Genomic DNA, 20,009 nt, shown 5'->3' with positions numbered 1-20,009 from the left:
ATACTTGCAGGTTGTCAGCAATCCACTTCATCAGGTCCTGGAATTGCCAAAAGTCGTCAGCTAACGATGGCAGTGGTGGCATGACTGCCTCATCCAGTGATGACAAAGAGATGTTTGTGAGGGGGGTAATCTTTTTGTCCGCTCTTGTCCTCTTGCTCCTCAAAGGTCTTCTCAGGCTCAGAATGGGGAAGAGGGATGGATAGTAACGAGGAACAAGGTCTTCTATGTTTTCAGTGAGACTGAGTTGAGGTCCCTTGAAATTGCTGGCAATACATTGCCCATGGATCCCAGTAAGGCCAGTGAAGGAGATAAGACAAGACATGGGGAAGGAATCCAATGCTGGTCATCCCAATTGTTGGAAGGTAGAGGTCTGGTGCCTTGCATCTGCAACAGGGAATAACGCCTCCTGGAATAAATTGGAGATCCTTGAACACAAAGTTCAGAGTCCGAGTCAGAATGCTCTTCCACATGTTGTATCAGAGGTGACAACCCATCCTCATGGATAGTTGAAGGTGGAGAAGAGGTAGGTCTCCCAGAAACATAAGCAGTCAGTGACCAAGCTGATCTCAGTACCAATAGGCATCCAGAAGTTGCAAGGAGCAGAGACTCAGGCTCATTTGGTTCATGGAGGATAGGCCCATCAATGGCTATTAGCCAGGATGGGCAGGGATGGTGTTCCTAGCCTGTTTGCCAGAAGTTGGGAATGGGTGACAGAGGATGGATCACTTGATGATTACCTGTTCTGTTCATTCCCTCTTGGGCACCTGGCATTGGCCACTCTCAGAAGACAAGATACTGGGCTAGATGGACCTTTATTCTGACATTGTATGGCCATTCTTATGTTCACGTCTTTTGGGTATTGGAATTCCTACAGGAGAGCGCTTGAGACCAGGATTTCGGTGCTGTCTTCCTCTTGGACGCTCTCAGTGGCCTTGATCTCGAAGACAATGGGGCACTGGCAGATGTGGAGGGTCTCTGTACAGGGGGGTTCCCTGTACCCAGATCCGAAGCCAGTCTTTAGGCTTCTTTCATCCTTAATAGTCTATACTTAATTTCCTTATTTTTAAGTGGATATCCATTTAAAAGAAGAGCAGATTTTACACTAGCAGGGAATGTGAGTCTCTCAAGCAATGAATGCTGTGGGAGTGTCCATCACTAACAGAGACTGATTCTTGACAAGAAAGGCACCTTTTAAATCTCAAGGAGCCTGGCATCCCCAACAGAAGAAAAGTTGTTCAAACCCCTCAATAGGGGAAACAGAAAAACAAAAATTTATTTCTTTTAATAAAAGGGGAACAAAGGTTCCAACTATGAAATACTAAACCTACGACTAATAAGAACTAACTATACAGTTAAACACTAATAAAATGGGGAAACAGGTACACAGCAAACAGGCACATGCTAGACTTCATCTCTGCCAAAGGTGGTTGAGAATGATGTGACAGTGGTTTGCCCATGCAGCCCTATATAGCCTTGCTATAGGGCACAAGGACATGTAGGGCGCATGCATGGGCAGAACAGGCACTGCTATCAAAAATCTCTGATCAGAAGCATAGGGGTGCATGTGCACCTAACATGAAGCATCGACAGGGACATTACTCGTTGAAGAACATAATTTATGAATAGTTCAATTTCTTATTTGTTAGAAGGTAAAGGGAAAAGTAAAATGTGTAACTCAATAACCACATAAAAATGCATTTCAGTGCTATGATACCCATGGAAAATCTCATGTAATGATTTGATTTACATCAGATTTTATTTGCGAGGGCATAATTAACTTATTTTTACTCCCAGCAGTGCAATAACAACACCTTTCATGTCATAGTTATACACCTTAGTTACTAATGCTATGGGGGAGATAATATTTGCTAGATGAAGAAAAAACGTCAGCCTTTTGATTAGGTTTGATCTTATGACACACAGCAAGTTTCCTAAAATATATATCTTAAAATTATATTTCCTTTATCTTTGCAGCTCACACTGTTGTGGTGGCTCAACAGATATGTATATTCGTCCCTCAAATTAAATCGTCTACTTTAGTTTACATAATATGTGCCAAAAATAAAAAAACTTTGTATACTTTTGGCTGCTAAACAGCAGATTAATGCTGCAAAAATTAAGGATTTTTGTACCATAGTCTGGTTAGTCCAGGGGTGTCCTCTCAGCCTCCACACAGCTGTCACATAATCAACACATTTTATAATAATCATCCCTATTATATTAATAAGTATGGTCTAGTTAATAATTCAATATTGCACCCCTCTATGAGAAAACTTATAGAACTTAGATATAACGAGGTGCCCTGTGATTATATTCCCTTTGAAGCTTTTACAATACATTTATTAAACAATATAGGAAATTAACAGTATACATACAGCAGCATACTTCTCTCACAGAACAAAACAAAGGTGTAAGTAGAGGTAGGTTTAGTGGGGTAAGTCGAGTTGGGTGATAATGGATAACGGATTACATTGCATTTGTGGCTGGATCCCTTCCCTTAACCATTCACTTCCAGGCTTTTTTGAAATAGACAATTTTTGCAAATTAAGTGTCTCTTTTGAAGGTCAGAGGAGGGGGCAAAGCTACTTGGACTCCACTGAAATTCACTTCCAGTCTTAACTTTTTGTAAATACAATTTATTTCTTTAGGAACAGATTACACCATGATCTTGAAAGCTTCCGAGTGCTCTTGTGATAATCACACCCAAAGCAGTTTTTAAAAAAAGATCAGATTTATTAATGTGGAATACATTGTACTGATTTGATTATGAAGCAGGAAAGCAGCTTAAATTGACCAGAGAGGTTTCCTTAAAACGAAGTTACTGCTAAAAATAATAATTCATTATTTTGTCTGATAGGATCTTGGTAGTTTTCAATACTACAGACTTTTTTTCTGGTGTACTCTACGAATTAAATCAAATTGATTTTGCTTGCTTGAATCTCCCAGTTCCAGAGAAGCAAAGTTACTGTTATCAGTGTACTACCTAGTTCTCACATTAGTATATTTTTTATCCAATTTTCTGTCCTGGGGATGATTTTCTAAAGACAAGATTCCCTCATCACTAGCATCTGAAAAGAATGAATATTTTGGAGGAAGAAGCTATTCATTATAGCAAGTGGAAGATGGAAAAAGCCCTCTGAAAAACTAGCAGCTGAAGTGGCAATATGCAATTTAATTATATACAGAGGTGTTAATGTTAACATGCAGCTTTGTGAAATAAAGAGATGAGTTTAAGACATCAACAAAAAAGCTATTGAAGATAGAGATGTAGATCTTAAACATTTTCTCACCTCCAATAATTTTTCATTGGGTCATTTTTCATGTTAAAGGACCTGCACTATCACTTTTGTATCAGCATAAAAAACCCAAACAAGCCTCCCTCTCCCCTCAAAAAACAAAACCCAAACCCCACAGGTTATGAATCGAAATCAGAAACATTTGAAGCAACATAAACCAGAGTCAGCTCTGTCACCTGTAAATTATTATTACTGTAAGTATTAAAATTATGGTAGTGTCCAGTGGGTCCAGTCGAGGTTGGGATCCACTGTGCTGGACACTGTAGTAATATGGAAAGGAGTCAATCCCTACCCCAGAGAGCTAACGATCTGAAGACACACACAAGTGAAAGGGAATGAATGGGGATACAAGCATACCCACAAACAAATTAGTATGGTGAGGAATTGGCCCAGCTGTGTTAGTTACATGGAGATTGTAAGTTGTTTTTTTAAGGAAATAAGGAAACAGAAAAAGAACGGAAGGGGAAAAGGAACAACAATAGCTTGTCACCAGCCCATCCATGATCAACAACTTGGGTTTATATGCATCACCTCACAGAAGAAGAGTGTCTTAAGAAAGGATCGGAGGAAGGATAAGGAAGAGTCTGTGTGGATATTTACCGAGAACATTTTCCTATGCAGATGGGATAGTATGTTTAAGGCTGGGAATGCTGGCAGAGACACAGTGCAGGTCAACTTTGCAATGGGTTAACAGATAAGCCAGGTAGGGAGTGCCTACACTGTGAAGGGCCTTAAAAGTAAAGACAAGAAGCTTGTATTTATGTGGAGGTGAAGGGGGAGCTGGTGAAGGGATTCAAGAGGGAGCTGATGTGGTCAGAGCAGTAAACCAAGAAGATTATCTTGGCAGCAGTAATCTGAATAGACGTTCCAGGGCCAAGGTTGCAGAAGTCAAGGTCAGAAAGGAGGACATTACAGTAGCCAAGACATGAAACGATGAGGGCTTTGACGAGAATTTTGACTGTCTGGACAGAAAGGAAAAAGACTGGATTTTAGAGCTGTTGTGTAGGAAAAAGTGGAAAGATGTTGAAAGGGTCTGAATACGTGGGTCCAGACAGAGGACAGGGTCAAAGATGACATCCAAATTATGGTTGGTATTGTATGATTGGGAAGATATAATCAATGGTGAGGGAGAAAAGGGAAGAAGAAAAGCCTTGAGGGGAAAAAATCAAGAGCTCAGTTTTGGAAATGTTGAGTTTAAGATGACTGGACATCCACAATGAAAAGTCAGAAAGACAGGGTGAAATACTAGATTGAAAGGAGGGAGTAAGCTAGCTCATCAGTAGAAAGGTAGAATTATGAGTCAGCACAAAAACAGTAGTCAAAGCCACTGTACAGGGAGAAGAACAGAGGCAAAGAATGGAGCCTTGAAAGACACACACAGAAAAGGGGAGAGGGAAGGAGGATGACTCACCAAACAAGACACTAAAAGATGGTTCACAGAGCTCAAAAGAGAATCATGAGAGAACAGAACTACAGAAGCCAACGGAGGACAAAATATCAAGATGTAGGAAAGGACAACAATACAAAAAAGCTTCTGAAAGGTCACAGAGGATAAGGATGGAGTACAGGTCCAATATCTGACCAACAAGAAATTGTTAGAGACTTTAGGAAAAACAGTTTAGTGGGGTGCAGAAGATGGAAGCCAGATTGAAAAGGGTCAAGAAGAGAATTGAAGGAAAGGAACTCCAAAGGTCTATTGTAGACAGCACGTTTAATGAATCTGGAGACAAGGCAGAGAAAGAAAGGAGATTGGGAGATAGTTTGAGCAGGAGATGGTGCCAAGGGTGTTTTTCTTTCTTTCTTTCTTTCTTTTTTTTAAATGATAGGGGAGACCCAAAGGATTCTTGTCATGGGAAAGGAAGTAACTATTAGCCAGGATGGGGAGGGATGGTGTCTCTAGCCTCTGTTTGCCAGAAGCTGGGAATGGGCTACAGGGGATGGATCACTTGATGATTACCTGTTCTGTTCATTCCCTTGGGCACCTGGCATTGGCCACTGTCGGAAGACAGGATACTGGGATAGATGGACCTTTGTTCTGACCTAGTATGGCCATTCTTATGTTATGTTCTTAACCTGATGAGAGTGAGAGGCTGAGAAGAAGGGACAGGGCAAGGAAAGTTAGAACATAAGAATAGAAAATGAAAGAAGGATGAGGTCACTGTGAAATAGTCAACTAGGGAAAGTGATGGAAAGCAAATCACTTAGAACTAGATTGTGTCAAGCATGTACTGTGGGAGCCATGCTGCATGGGCCTAGGGATGGACAAAATGACCTAACACAGACTGATCTTCTTCTTTCAGGAAAGAATCTTTTCTAGGTTTCTACTAAAAAACCAATGCTCATCTGTTTACTATTTGGCCTTTTCTGATTTGCCATGTTCAAGATGCAAACAGAAGCTCTCTCATACATAAATCATTCTTTTCTGTATTGTTAGGAAGCATCAACCTACCATGTTTCAACAACCTTCTCTTTGTTTGCTTAGTAAGTACTGTGAACAATACCTGAGTTTCCTACAGTGACTAAAAAGGAGCACACAGCTAGATACATACCATGTTTTTAATTAAAAACCTTGCACTCAAAAAAGAATAAACCTTTAGCATTGAACATAGCAATTTTGTACAGAGAATTTTAAAAAGGTGATTGACATGGAATAGGAATGTCTTCTTACCTTTGGCCTTAAACAATCAATATATTGATGCAATACAGTGATTTTACATGATCTCATAGGCGTACAATAGCAATGAACAAGAAGAATGTGAAATAAGACAGTTCTATGTCCTGTAATATCAATTTATTTTACAAAACAGGATGTTAAGGAAAGAAAATCTCTTAGGAATTCTTTTTGGAGGTTAACCCCACCAGCCCCATCCCACCCAATTATGAATATTCAGTTGAACTTTTATGGATACATTTTCTAAGGGTATGTCTACACTACGGAATAAGGTCGAATTTATAGAAGTCGTTTTTTAGAAATCGGTTTTATATATTCGAGTGTGTGTCCCCACAGAAAATGCTCTAAGTGCATTAACTCAGCGGAATCCTTCCACAGTACCGAGGCTAGAGTCGACTTCCGGAGCGTTGCACTGTGGATAGCTATCCCACAGTTCCCGCAGTCTCCGCTGCCCATTGGAATTCTGGGTTGAGATCCCAATGCCTGATGGGGCTAAAACATTGTCGCGGGTGGTTCTGGGTACATATCGCCAGGCCCCCCTTCCCTCCGTGAAAGGAAGGGCAGACAATCGTTTTGAGCCTTTTTTCCTGAATTACCTGTGCAGACGCCATACCACGGCAAGCATGGAGCCTGCTCAGATAACCGTCACCGTATGTCTCCTGGGTGCTGGCAGACGCGGTACGGCATTGCTACACAGTAGCAGCAACCCATTGCCTTCTGGCAGCAGACGGTGCAATACGACTGGTAGCCGTCCTCGTCGTGTCCAAGGTGCTCCTGGCCACGTCGGCTGGGAGCGCCTGGGCAGACATGGGCGCAGGGACTAAATTTGGAGTGACTTGACCAGGTCATTCTCTTTAGTCCTGCAGTCAGTCCTACTGAACCGTCTTATGGTGAGCAGACAGGCGATACGGATTGCTAGCAGTCGTACTGTACCATCTTCTGCCGGGCAGGCAAGAGATAAGGATAGCTAGCAGTCGTACTGTACCATCTTCTGCCGGGCAGGCAAGAGATAAGGATGGCTAGCAGTCGTACTGTACCATCTTCTGCCGAGCAGCCATGAGATGTGGATGGTATGCAGTCCTTCTGCACCGTCTGCTGCCAGCCAAAGATGTAAAAGATAGATGGAGTGGATCAAAACAAGAAATAGACCAGACTTGTTTTGTACTCATTTGCTTCCCCCCCGCCCCCCATCTAGGTGACTCATTCCTCTAGGTCACACTGCAGTCACTCACAGAGAAGGTGCAGCGAGGTAAATCTAGCCATGTATCAATTAGAGGCCAGGCTAACCTCCTTGTTCCAATAAGAACAATAACTTAGGTGCACCATTTCTTATTGGAACCCTCCGTGAAGTCCTGCCTGAAATACTCCTTGATGTAAAGCCACCCCCTTTGTTGATTTTAGCTCCCTGAAGCCAACTCTGTAAGCCGTGTCCTCAGTCGCCCCTCCCTGCGTCAGAGCAACAGCAAACAATCGTGCATCTGAGTTGAGAGTGCTGTCCAGAGCGGTCACAATGGAGCACTCTGGGATAGCTCCTGGAGGCCAATACCGTTGAATTGTGTCCACAGTACCCCAAGTTCGAGCCAGCAAAGCCGATTTAAGCGCTAATCTACTTATCAGGGGTGGAGTAAGGAAATCGATTTTAAGAGCCCTTTAAGTCGAAATAAAGGGCTTCATCATGTGGACGGGTGCAGGTTTACATCGATTTAATGCTGCTAAATTCGACCTAAAGTCCTAGTGTAGACCAGGGCTAACACACTCACAAAGATCTGCAAAGCCTTCCTCTGAATGCATAAATGCTGATGTTGTTAACATGGTGAGTTCAGGTTATGATGAAATTTTTGCTCCAAATATTCAAAATGTAGGCCCCTATGGTCTCCCAAACAATTTAACAAATCCCTTCTCGTGGCATAAAGTCTTTGCAATCTTACTATCAAACAGAAAGACCTGTCCCTCTGGAGTTTGTTATGATGCATTGCAATGGGTTAGGGTTTGTAATATCTAATGGGGAAAGGAGGATATGGGGTATTAAGTCTCACTTAACTTTCCAAAAAGGTCTCTTTCCTGAAGTCTTAAATGTGTCACGCAGCACCATTTAATTTGGAAAATCAGATAAGCAAAATGGCTGATTTTTAAGATTTAAGCAGAGCTGTATGCCACATATCAAAGGACAGGACCAAGCTCATGCGTATTAATAAAATGTTTAAAAATGTATCAATAGTATGTGGCACAAAAAGCTAAACGGACCTCAAGAAAGAGAAACCTGCAAAGAAATAAAGTGTTTTAAAGGACTGTTTCCAAAAGTTAGACCAAAGGAAATGTTTCGTAACTTACAGGCTTCTTGTAAGAATTTCTCTCTCACGCTGTCTGAAGTGCAGTTTTTACATGTTTTGATTGCAACAGCCATAGCTGGATTTTCCTGCAAGAGTGAAATCTCAAATAATAAAAATGAAACCAATCACAAATACACTTCTTAAACTACAGTATGTGTTTTAAGAGACAGTAACAGATGCTTAGCTAAGCACAATATTTAGTTAAAAAACCACTGGGAACATGAAAGTGTTCATGAATTAATAAAAATATAAAAGATTAAATATTTATAACCAACATATTTTACATTACGTTTACATCTAGAACATCAAGTTAAACTTGATCAGTCTGAAAGTATTACTCTAATTTACAATAATAGATAATTATAAAAACAGATGACCAGCTAATCTGAACCTTGGTATGCATTTTCTAACATTGCTGAAAAGGTGGCACACTATGGACACAATGTTAAGTGATGCAGAGGAAACAAATTGCTTCCAGCTTTAAAAATGTATTTGGCTTGTGCAACAAAGAAACCTATGAAAAGCCACACAAAGGATTTTCTCAGGGTTTCACACTCTTTTGTAGGCTTCTGCACTGGGGAAGCTGAATGTAATTTTGACTGACTCAAGCCTTTAATAATAACCACATCATTAATAGGATGCACAGTAATTAAATGTTTCTATTTAACGCATAAGCTGAGAAAGAATGTTCAGTAAATATTTTATGAAATAGCCTGCCCACCAGTTAAAAGAAGGATTTAAAAGATTGTTTTTGTACTTCATCTATATTCAAAATCAGAAATAAACAAAATATAGCAGCCAATCGTTTCTCCTCTGGGTGTAGAAAAATGAGAATATTGTTGATACAGCCTGAAGGAGGCCTCCTGGGCTAAGACATCATCTTTAATTTTCTTTTTCTATGGTATGTTTTATAAATACTTTTTTTACAGGTTGCAGACAGCACACAGAAGCAGCATCAGTTTTTCTTTTGTAAAAAGCTTTAGGATGTTCAAGCTTCACTTCTACTGAAAAATGTTATTTTGAAATATTCATTTTAAATCCAAATTAACTGAATAGGTAATCTTCAAAACAAGATAACAACATTCATTTACTTGTGGTTTTGAAGCATTCTCAAAACAACAGCTCTTTCAAGTCACCATAACAACTGCTCCAATGGAAGCATATCTTGGTGATGATATCTGAGCCAATACAATTAATTTCGCATGTCCCAATACAAAAACCCCGATCCTGCGAACATGCAACTCACATGAGTTGTCCCATTGAGTTCACTGACAACTGACATGCCTTAACTTTACTATCTGTATTAAGTGTGCAATGACCAGGGCCTAAATGACAGAACTATGCACTATTTGCAGAGATGAGATTAAAAATTCTTTTCTGCTCAAAAATGCTACTTAGATAGCCAGGGAACATCATCTTCTTGCTTATGGAGTTGAACCCCTTACCTCTCTCTGAGCTAAATTGAGTTGAGGATGCTGGGCACCTCACAGGATAATTAATCCTGGCGTGTGTTCATTCTGTTCCTATTATTATTTCTATTTTTACATACAAATGTTACTGGGATAAAGGAAAGATTATACTTCTTGGGTTTAAACAATTTTAATATCTATTTTCTGGGTCACTCACAGCATCTGTTTCTTAATCTTGCTCCCTTTCAATCCCAGGGATGAAACTATATTACAATTCTAAGAAGGACCCTGAGAGAGAAACAAATACATTTTAAACACAAAAATACCCCATGTCATTTTAAAGTTGATTTTGTGGATCTATTTTTCTCACACTCAAACAGTACTCTGAATAACTGAAGGCCTTATCTAAGTAACCTATAATATTTTAGGATATAATTGTAAATCTAGATGATTTTATTCTATTCTGACATAAGTATGCAGTATGGTTTCTACAGAGGGTATTTTGGAGATTTCTACTGTTGTACATTTTATAGTAATCAGTTTTATTGTTGAGTGAAATAGGTTAAGTCTTTGTAACTAGCAAGAATTTCCTGGCAATGTGCAAGATAAATGTAGAGGGACAGTCACAGGATGAGGTAAATAAAGAGAAAAAATATTAAATTGGTTAGGAAAAGATTTTGGGTGGGGTGGAGGGAGAGATAATATTAAGGATATGGATGACTGTGCTAAATCTGCCATTATAATACAAGGATAATGATCCTGAGTAATGAAAAACAAATAGCTTTTTATACATGATATGATAGGGATAGCTCAGTGGTTAGAGCAGTGGCCTGCTAAACCCAGGGTTGAGAGTTCAATCCTTGAGGGGGCCATTTAGGGAACTGGGGCAAAAACTGGGGATTGGTCCTGCTTTGAGCAGGGGGTTGGACTAGATGACCTCCTGAGGTCCCTTCCAACCCTATGATTCTATGATGTAAGTCCTTCAAGTTTGTTCTGATTTGCCTCAATTCCTACCCCTAAGATGTAAGGTCCTATACATGCATTTTCCATTCAGACTTTAGCATCAAAGGCTGCTAGTGATTACCAGCTGTTACCTATCTTATGAATGTTTAATGTAAAAGTGACATTCTGTAAGAGTGAATGGTGGGCTGGATTCTTTTATAACTTGTGCACAATTAACAGAGTTAAAGATTCTTTGAATGCAATTTAGTAACTACTGGGAATAAATCAGCTTTTTTTTTAGATTCCAAGATACAGCACTTAACAATATCACTTTTAACAGTAATTTTTCAGACTAATCTTTCATCGAATTTGTAGAAAACAAAACTTTCACTGACTTAAATGGGTGCAGAATCAGATCATAAGACATTTTAACCAGCTACAGGAGCCTTTTCTATAAATTTTGTTATCAATCAGAAAAAAAGACTTTTTAGAAATCTCTCTCACTTACTTCCATTAAATTAATTTTTCACTTATTTTCAGATCCTCAAAAATGCGTCCTTTTAGTCTTGATGACCCTAAACTAGCAAAACACTTAAGCACATGCTTAACTTTAAGTACATTAGTCTCACTGACATCAGCTGGACTACTCACATGCTTAAAAGTGCATTGCTGGATCTGGGACAAAATTACTATATATCTTCTGAAAAGAAAGCGACAAGTAATAATTTGATTAAGGCATTCGTTTGTGCAAGTGTATGTTTAGTGCTGATCAAAGCCAGCAATTTACAATGTGTAGGCCAACTGCTTTGCCAATGCAGAGCCCCACTGACTTCAATGGAGCTCCATGTGAGCACAACAATCTGCCGATGCATTGTAAATTCCAGGATTGGGGCCTTAATCTTTAGCCTCTTTGCTGAGTTTGGGAAAGGGTTGGGGGGAGAGAGGGGCAATTAAAATCAGCTATGAGAGTGGTTGCGTATAGTGGATACTTGTTTACCAAGATTGAGGCAGACCAACAGCTTGTTTCACATAGGCAATTAGACAGTTAAAACTTGGGTGTGAGACCATCTAACATTATCACCAGAAAATCTCACTACGTAGTTAAGTATCTTCACTAGTAAAAGAGTAATATCACAGACTAGAGTCAGATATTTCAAGAGAGCTCAGCACCCACAACTGAAACTCAGTCTTCAAGAGAGCTCAGTTTCCATTAAGACACTGAACAAGTGGCCAGACTAGATGATGAGCTCTTTTGAAAATGTGGCCCCCAGCAAGTGGGGCAAGTCACATTGTTCTGTTCCCAAGACAGATAACCTAAGCATGCTGAGATATTATCCAGATGAAGAAGAAATAGCACAAGGTAGAGTAAAAAATCATCAGTTCTAATCCTGGCTCAATCAATGATTTGTGTGTGGGCCTGGGCAAGTTTACTTTGCCTCAGTATTCCCATCTGTAAAATGGGAATAATAGTACCTAGAGTAGCTACTTCACAGGGGCACTATGGGGATTAATGTTTTACAGCAATTTTTTAACATATTAAAGCACTATATAAATGCTATACTTTTTATAAATACTATTACATCAAGCCACTATCAATCAGCATTAGTTCACTCAGGTGGACCACAGATAAGACACATCAGGTTTCTAGTAGATTTTCTGAAAATATATGTTCATATTAAAAAAGATACTTACTGGACTCATGTAAACTCCTTGATGTACATCTCCAAACTGTCCTTCTCCGATACAGCGTCCCAGTTCAATTCTCTCTCTCTGAATCTCATAATCTCTGGCTGTAATAATACAATGGATTTAAACCTCAAACTACTGATGAAAAGCATTCAAATGAAATAATCCACAAGACGCCAAACTCAAAGTAACCCACTCCAATGCCTAACATTTGAATAACTAAGATTTAAATTTGCTGAAAGCCAACCTAGACAAAAACTATATACACAGTGGAATCCTCTTAAACAATTGTTTGAATGAAAGCCCTGAATAAGACAGTGAAATCTGACTTACTCAATTAATTACTATGCAATATTAATTTCAATGCAATAAATATAATTAAATCCTTCTTAATTATGGCTTTTAAAGGAATAAGGAAAGGAACACAAATAGCCTAGGGTAATATGGAATTAATTAACTACAACCTAAAGCCATATGTTTAAGAGGATTCCACTATATGATAGTTTAGATCTCTGAACCATCAAATGAGTCAAAAGTATTTTTAAAGAGGTGGCTGCAGGGGAAAAAAATGGAAGCAGATGACTGTAAAAAGTAAAATGAAAAAGTGTAAAACTCTGACTGTATCACACTTTTCTAGCTGTGTATAACTGGTACAAAATTGACATAAAACGTTCAGTGATTTATACAATTTTATTAGCTTTGTTCTTTAGTAGACTAGGTACACCCAAGACAAAAAATGGCTCACTAGTTCAGCAATCAGATTTATTCAGTTCCAGGTGAATTATTTAGTTGGCAATTTAATTTCTGGCAAGCACTGAAAAAAATACTATTTTGGGAACAGTGGAAACACATATAGTGTGAATTTCTACTGATGTCATCATCTCCAGGGGAAAAAAATTGATTCTCATCCAGCATAGGCCTCATGCCTGATAATTTTATGGCATTATTAGCGCTACAGAAATGACATCAGCTAGCTGGAAACTAAAGCAATAAATGCCTTTTTCATGTATTTTCAAAATATTGCATTTTCCTCTTTAAAATTCCAAAGCTAACCAAAGAATTGGTTTAACTATAGAAACACAATTAAACCAATTAACACAATGATTATTAAATGAAAGTAAACAACTTTAAACTGAAAAACTCCACAACATTTCCAAAATTGCAAGCACACAGAGATGGTTAAAGGAGCTCCTGTTACCTTCATCTATTCCATAGCTTTCTGCAGTGCATTTAAGAGAAAAATCAAACACTCACTTAGAAATATCTTCTTAAAATTAACGAGACATTTGGACAAATATTTCATAATATTTAAAAAGATGAAAAATGTTAGCTTTGCCAAAATGATAACTTACCCAAGTGATTTTATGTTTGTACTAACACAAATCATGGGCCTGATCCTGCAATCTTTATTGAAGCAGGGCTCAAACTTGCAAGATGCATGTAAGCACATGACTTGAATTGGACTTCTCTCATGACCAGGGTTAAAGGCATGTTTTAGTGTTTTGCTTCATCAGATCAAAGTGCTTAGCACCTTGCAGGAGCCCACAGGTTAAAGTTCTCATCCTAGTAAGGACTGCATGATTATTCATATGCAATATCCATTTTTACAATGAATTAACTATCCCATTTGTCATATTTCTCTGTGATCCTGGGTATTACTTTAAAGTAGATTAATGCAGTGATTTTCTGTACACTACTCAAAATGTATTATTCACTTTCAATAAACGTATGTTTTCTTGTTGCCATACAATTCCTCAGCAACAAACCAATGCTCTATTCTGAATGCCTAAGTGGTGAATGAAATGTCCCTCCGCTGTGACAAGAAACCAGGACTGCAGAAGACTTAAGTAAATCATACCCTTGAACATTCCTGAGTTTAAAACATGGGTATGAATTTAACTATGTCACTGGGTTTTCCCCCCATCATCCCACTCCTTAGCTACAGGTATGATTGAAGTGAGAGTTTTCTGCAAATCCATGTACCTGTTACTATTCTATTACAGGTTAGCAATAAAAAATTACACAGCCAATCCCAACATAAATTGCTTCCAGAACTTTTAACACCAGATTTTCATTTTAGGGTAGTTAACACTAGCCTTCCAATTTCCGACAATGGCACAAAATAATTTCAGCAGATGGTGTATTAGCCTTTTGCCTTTGAAGACATCAATTCACAAGAGCTATGTGTTTTCCTCCATGTCATCAACACAATTGAAAATGCTGTGTTTTGGTATGAGATGGGATTTTACTGTAATACAATTGAGTACAGTAAAATATATCATAGAATTTGTTTACCTTTGCTTTAGAGACTGAGCTTGAAGGGCTGCAGAATTCCTGAGGCCTCAGAACATAATCTCACATAAAGAACATTTTCTTTGTGAGGCTTTGAAATGCAATTTAGTGCTTCCGCAATCTAAGAAGCTTTTCAGTCAAGTAAGAATATTCCAAAATTAACTAGTGTACTTACTTGAGGGCATTGTGTAAGTATCTTCTTCATCTATAATCTCTGCATAGTCATCTGTTTCTGTAAAGGAGGAATCGGAGAATTTCGGGAAAAAGACAAGCTAACAATTTTAAAAAATCTTTATCCCACCTCCCACAAATAAAAGCTGCTATGTACTTAACAACCCACTTTATACCACTGTGGAAATGCATTTAAGATAGCATGACTAAAATCTGCACATGCACAGAAATTACGATGACCTCACTATCCACTATGTTTCAGTACACATCCTTGTTTCTGAGGGAATAAAAGGAGAATGCATTTTTTAATGTATTAACTCTATAATTCAGATCGACTAGTTTAAACTCATGACTTTTTCATAAATAATTCCTCTCAATATCATTTATAGAGATTTTCCTCAATAAAAAAACAATGTTAACAATGGACAGAGACTGCCCATATCAAGAGATTAAACTCCTTTCTCTTTGGTGAAGTGCAAATCAGATAGGCTTTTGCAGTTCTTGCTGTGTCACACAGGCAGAGCAGACTGTGTCCAAGGACAGCAAAATACACACTGTTTACTATGTGATTGTCTGTAGGTCATGAGGTGTGTAGATTTTCCAGTTTGTGTAGGGCAGAAAAATCCCTGGAGCTGGTACTCTCTCTTTGGAATGGTTATTTCCCTGTTAATCTAAGTTTACATAGTTTCCTGGAAATTCACTTTGACAACTAGCCAGATGTTATTCTCCAAGTTTGTTGGTGAGAAACAATACCTCATGAATAGAAAATTTCTAACAAAGTGTCAGTTCTTAGAAAGCTGACAGTTTAAGAAAATTGACAGTACTTTTCTTTCCCTGTTTAAGCACTTGTTTATATATGGGCTTGGACGTATTAAATTTTTATAATAAATGTTGGTAAACACTGATTTCACCATACATTCTCCAACCAGGGTAAAATTATTTCCATTGATAATAACTAAAATTTACAGATAGGCAAAGTAAGAAAAATGCCACTTAAGAACTTATTAAAATTTGATTTAAGGATATTTACTTTGTATATTTTGACCTGTGAAGGCTGTGATGTTGACAATTTTGTGTTTTAACATTTATAAAGCTTTAACTTTTTGAATGTCAGCATCTACTGTCATTAAATAATTATCGTCCTTCCAATTTCCTGCAACTCTGAAAATTTAAATCTATAAAAATAAAAAAATGCTTGCAACCCATAATTTTGTGCAATTGTAAAAATTTAAATCTATAAAAACAGAAAAAATATTTAAATAAACATTGACATTATCTGTTAAAATTATAACAAATAAACATTTAATTCTGGTAAGCCTGTTTATGTAACAGTAACTCCCAAAATGTTCTAATCTAGGTGACAAAGTTATACAAGGAGATACATTCCCTGCCCCAAAGCACCTTCAGTGAGAAAGTAGCTACTCAAGTGCTCATTTCCCTGACAACCGGACACTTAATTCTCCCACAGAGCATAAATTTAACCCACAAAAGCAGGTCAAGTATGCTTGTAAAATTTCGAAAGCTCTGCCATAATGGCCCTTGCCTAAATATACACAAAAGGGTCCAGATTTTTGAAAGTAAGGAGTCTCAAGTTAGTCTCCTGAATTCTTATTTAGGCACCTAAATAAATGGCCTGATTTTCAAAGGTACTAAGCATCCAGCAACTTCTAATGATATTAATGGGAGCTGCTGCATGCTCAGCACCTTTGAAAATCAGGCCCACTTCCTTAGGTGCCCAAACCTTAGCTCAGGTATTACCAGATGAAGGCATTTGTAAGAGAGAGATTTTCCTCTTGAAATATATTGTGTTCTAGAAAAATAAAGCACATTGGCAGGGGAATTCCATTAATTATTTTTTCTTGATGGGTCACTTCCACTCAGGACTCCACAAAACAGCATCATGTGTTGAATATTTGATGGATGGTAAAAGAGTTTGCTGAGTGTAAACTGAAAACATGCACCAGAGGAAAGAAAAATTAATTTATCCATTTTCTCTTGGCTCATTTACTTCTCTCTCGCTACCGATATGATGCTTCTCCAGGATACCAGCCTTGGTTTGAGAAATGCAAATCTAAAGAATTAGCATCCATTGGAAAAGAAACATTTAACTTCCTATAATGTTGATGTATTGAGATATGGCATTCTGTTTTCCTGCAATAACATGGCGAGATCATTTTAGCATGTCAGGATAAATATTTCTGATTGATGACAGCTACTCTATCTGCTGTTACTTGAGGAGATACCATAGAATGGATAAGGGACAAGAAGAATGACTTGAGTTTACTGTGGTTTTAAAAATTTCTTCAAGAGGAATCAAATAAATCCTGTGCTTTGAGTCCGGTGTCCCACTGATAGTTGGAAATGCATCACCACATTAAAATACGGAGTGATACTTATAAAATGTGATAAAGGGTTCAAAAAGCAAGAATAGCTGCTTTCTTTTAATAGAATAAAAGACAACAATAGAAGTTGGGAGCAGTTGAGGATCCCAACTGTGCTCAACATCAGTTCCTTTCTTGCTACAGACTAACAATCAAGGTTCAATCAGGAAGTGTGTAATGAAGACATATTAGCCAGGATGCTGCGGAAGGTCACTTTACAGGATTCCGATACATTGTCTAAGTTGAACTGGAAATAGAGTCTCAACGAGTCCAACGTGCACTAAATGTACGTAAATAATTAAGCAAAATTAGTCTTCAGGAGTTTGACCAAATTTCTTGCTACACAACTGACAGAGTTTAGACGGTACAGAAAATACAGGTATAGTAAAAGGTTTGTCCAAGTCTTCAGCACTTCTTTTGGAAGTCAGCGGGAACCTCCACCATTCTTGTTAAAATCTGGTCCAGGGGTATTGGTGGCCATCAGTCTTCAAATGGCTCAGACCAAGATATCACTTGCAGTCTTTAAGTCAAGACAGGACATCTTTCTAAAAGACAAGTTATAGCTCAAACAAAGCTATGGGCTTGCTGCAGAAGTTACTGGGTGGGGTTCCTTGCACTCTGTTATAAAGGTGCTCAGACTATCTGATTCTAATGCTCACTTCAGCCCTTAAAATCTACGATAGTAACATTGTCCTCATAGATAGAATTTCCTACCACACAATTTTTGATGCCCCTGACAATGTACAGAAATAAGGGATTAAACAGGGCTAGTGCCTCAAAAACAGCTCAACCTCAAAAACAGCTCTGCACTTTCTCACCTCTATAGAAGAAATACACACAGCCAACCCAGGAGTCATTCAGATTGCATAATGCATACAAGTCTCTTTCAGAAAAATGTAAGGTAGTTAAAATAGGGATATCTATGTAGAGTTTTACTTGCTAATCCAGATTTTTTTTTAAAATTAGGCTCTAGAAAAAGCCAACTCAGCAAACTGTGTTCATCACGGCTGTTCCATACACTAGATTCATGTTGTCTCTGAAATGTTCTGCGAGACTGTCCCCTTTCAGAGCATTTTCAAGTATTTATTATTGCCTTTAATGTATAACATGAAATGAAACATACATATAACCCACAGTAAAAGATTAGTAAGGTTAGCACATAAGGGAAGAACAGCTGTGTAACATCTGAGTTTATAAGAGAAATATGACCAAATGTTGTTAGGTCAATAGCCCTCACTAAGCTAACAGATTTCTAAGGGCAGAGAGAAAACTTATGTGGTGCTACCTTACTATGATTTATATCCAAAAGAACTAAGCAAAAGTTGGTTAACACTTCCTGAACATTTTAATGAGGGGACAGCAGAGCGTCATTACCTTTTATTTCTAATTTTTTTCACTTTTCATACTCTTATTGATACTTTTTTGAGGTCAGGGAGTTATTCATTTCCTAATTATGTTATATGAACTATTGACTCACTGATGGAAGTCTGATTTCTCAATAGTATTATGTAAGTGACCCTAGATTTTCAAAAATGAATAGTGATTTTGGATGTCCAATCTGAGACTGCTTAAAGGGGACTTATTTTCAGAGTGTGGCTGCTCAACACTTTATGGAAAATTAGGCTTCTTTAATAGTGTGTCAAGGGGGACATCCATACAGTGAGGCACCCAAAATCACTACTCATTTTTGAAAATACAGGACAAAGTGTATTTTAGGTATAACGTTATTATTACTATTTCCACCATCTTAAGAATAACTGTAAAGATTCTGCCATTAACTTAGTGGTTTCACACCTAAAACCTGCCAAACATTCCATATGCTGAAACTAAACTTCTCTGTGTTGCACAACTTCTCTTCACTCCAGGCATATGACCAATGGGCAGCAGAGGACTTTGATGTTAGCATGCCTTTGAAGTGAAAGCATCACCTGATGGAATCATTTACCAGTTTGTGTCATGTCTATTGACGTTACTCATTGAAGAAAAGTTACTTAATTCATTTTGTCTACATTATGTCGGTTATCTTCATCAAAATGAACCAAAACTCTTGAAAAGCCCACACTTCCTCTGCTCCATGCCAAAAGTCTCACTGCAAACACATGCAATTCATACTTGATAACATGATTGATAAAATGGTACAAAACCCACTGCATACAGTATTTGAGAATGTTTTCCTTATTCAGTCCCAGCCTAGCAGATAATACCAGTAGCGCTGTTTCATAAGGTGCAATATTTGACTATACCAGCTGATCTCTAATGCATGTTGGAGTTTTTTCATACTATGATCTGTATAAAAATTGATCACTGAAATGCATATTAGTTATATATGGATATAAAGGCCGCATATTGCATGTTAGTAAGACATAGACTAGAAAACACATATTACCGTCCCCACTAATTTCATCTGCAGATCCAGGTAGCATGCAAGGAGAGAGAAAAACAAAGGGGAGAGAGAAGGGACAGAGAGAGAAGGGGGAGGGGGGAGGATATACACTATTAAAATCATGAATAAACCAAGAATATAGCAAAACTGCAGTTATCTTATACACTTAGCTCAAGAGAAACCAGAAAGGTAGTGGAATTTAAGACATTTCCCCTAAAACTCAAGATACGGAGGAGTATTTAAACTTTTCAGTGCATACAATTAAATATAGGCTAGTGACTGTTGCATGACGTACAACAATCGAATTTAGGAGGGGACCAGTTAATTCATTTTGTTACAAAGTGTTGATTTTTTATTTTATATGACGCTTCCATTACCAAGATAAAGCTCCTAGGCCAGATGAACAAAACTGATTTACACCAGCTGAGGATCTGGCCACTAAAGCTTT

At 38.1% G+C, this 20,009-nt stretch overlaps 1 protein-coding gene across 15 annotated transcripts in view; it reads right to left on the bottom strand.

Annotated features, from left to right (window-relative positions):
- The window catches only part of PTK2 (protein tyrosine kinase 2), a 377,029-nt gene that overhangs the window by 77,873 nt on the left and 279,147 nt on the right, over window positions 1–20,009 (bottom strand). For 10 of the 15 annotated variants that reach the window (XM_073330034.1, XM_073330030.1, XM_073330031.1 and 7 more), the window contains 5 exons: window positions 19,565–19,582; window positions 14,802–14,858; window positions 13,533–13,553; window positions 12,341–12,438; window positions 8,299–8,383 (listed from right to left, as the gene is read on the bottom strand). In XM_073330034.1, the coding sequence (XP_073186135.1) occupies window positions 8,299–8,383; window positions 12,341–12,438; window positions 13,533–13,553; window positions 14,802–14,858; window positions 19,565–19,582 (279 nt within the window). The remainder of the gene's footprint in view (window positions 1–8,298; window positions 8,384–12,340; window positions 12,439–13,532; window positions 13,554–14,801; window positions 14,859–19,564; window positions 19,583–20,009) is intronic. The other 5 variants (XM_073330023.1, XM_073330027.1, XM_073330028.1 and 2 more) reach the window with 3 other exon arrangements.

Source organism: Lepidochelys kempii, chromosome 2 (assembly GCF_965140265.1).
Source record: "Lepidochelys kempii isolate rLepKem1 chromosome 2, rLepKem1.hap2, whole genome shotgun sequence".
Classification (NCBI taxonomy): Eukaryota; Metazoa; Chordata; order Testudines; family Cheloniidae; genus Lepidochelys; species Lepidochelys kempii.
The sequence above is the reverse complement of the archived record's forward strand: the minus strand, read 5'-3'. Positions and strand labels throughout refer to the sequence as shown.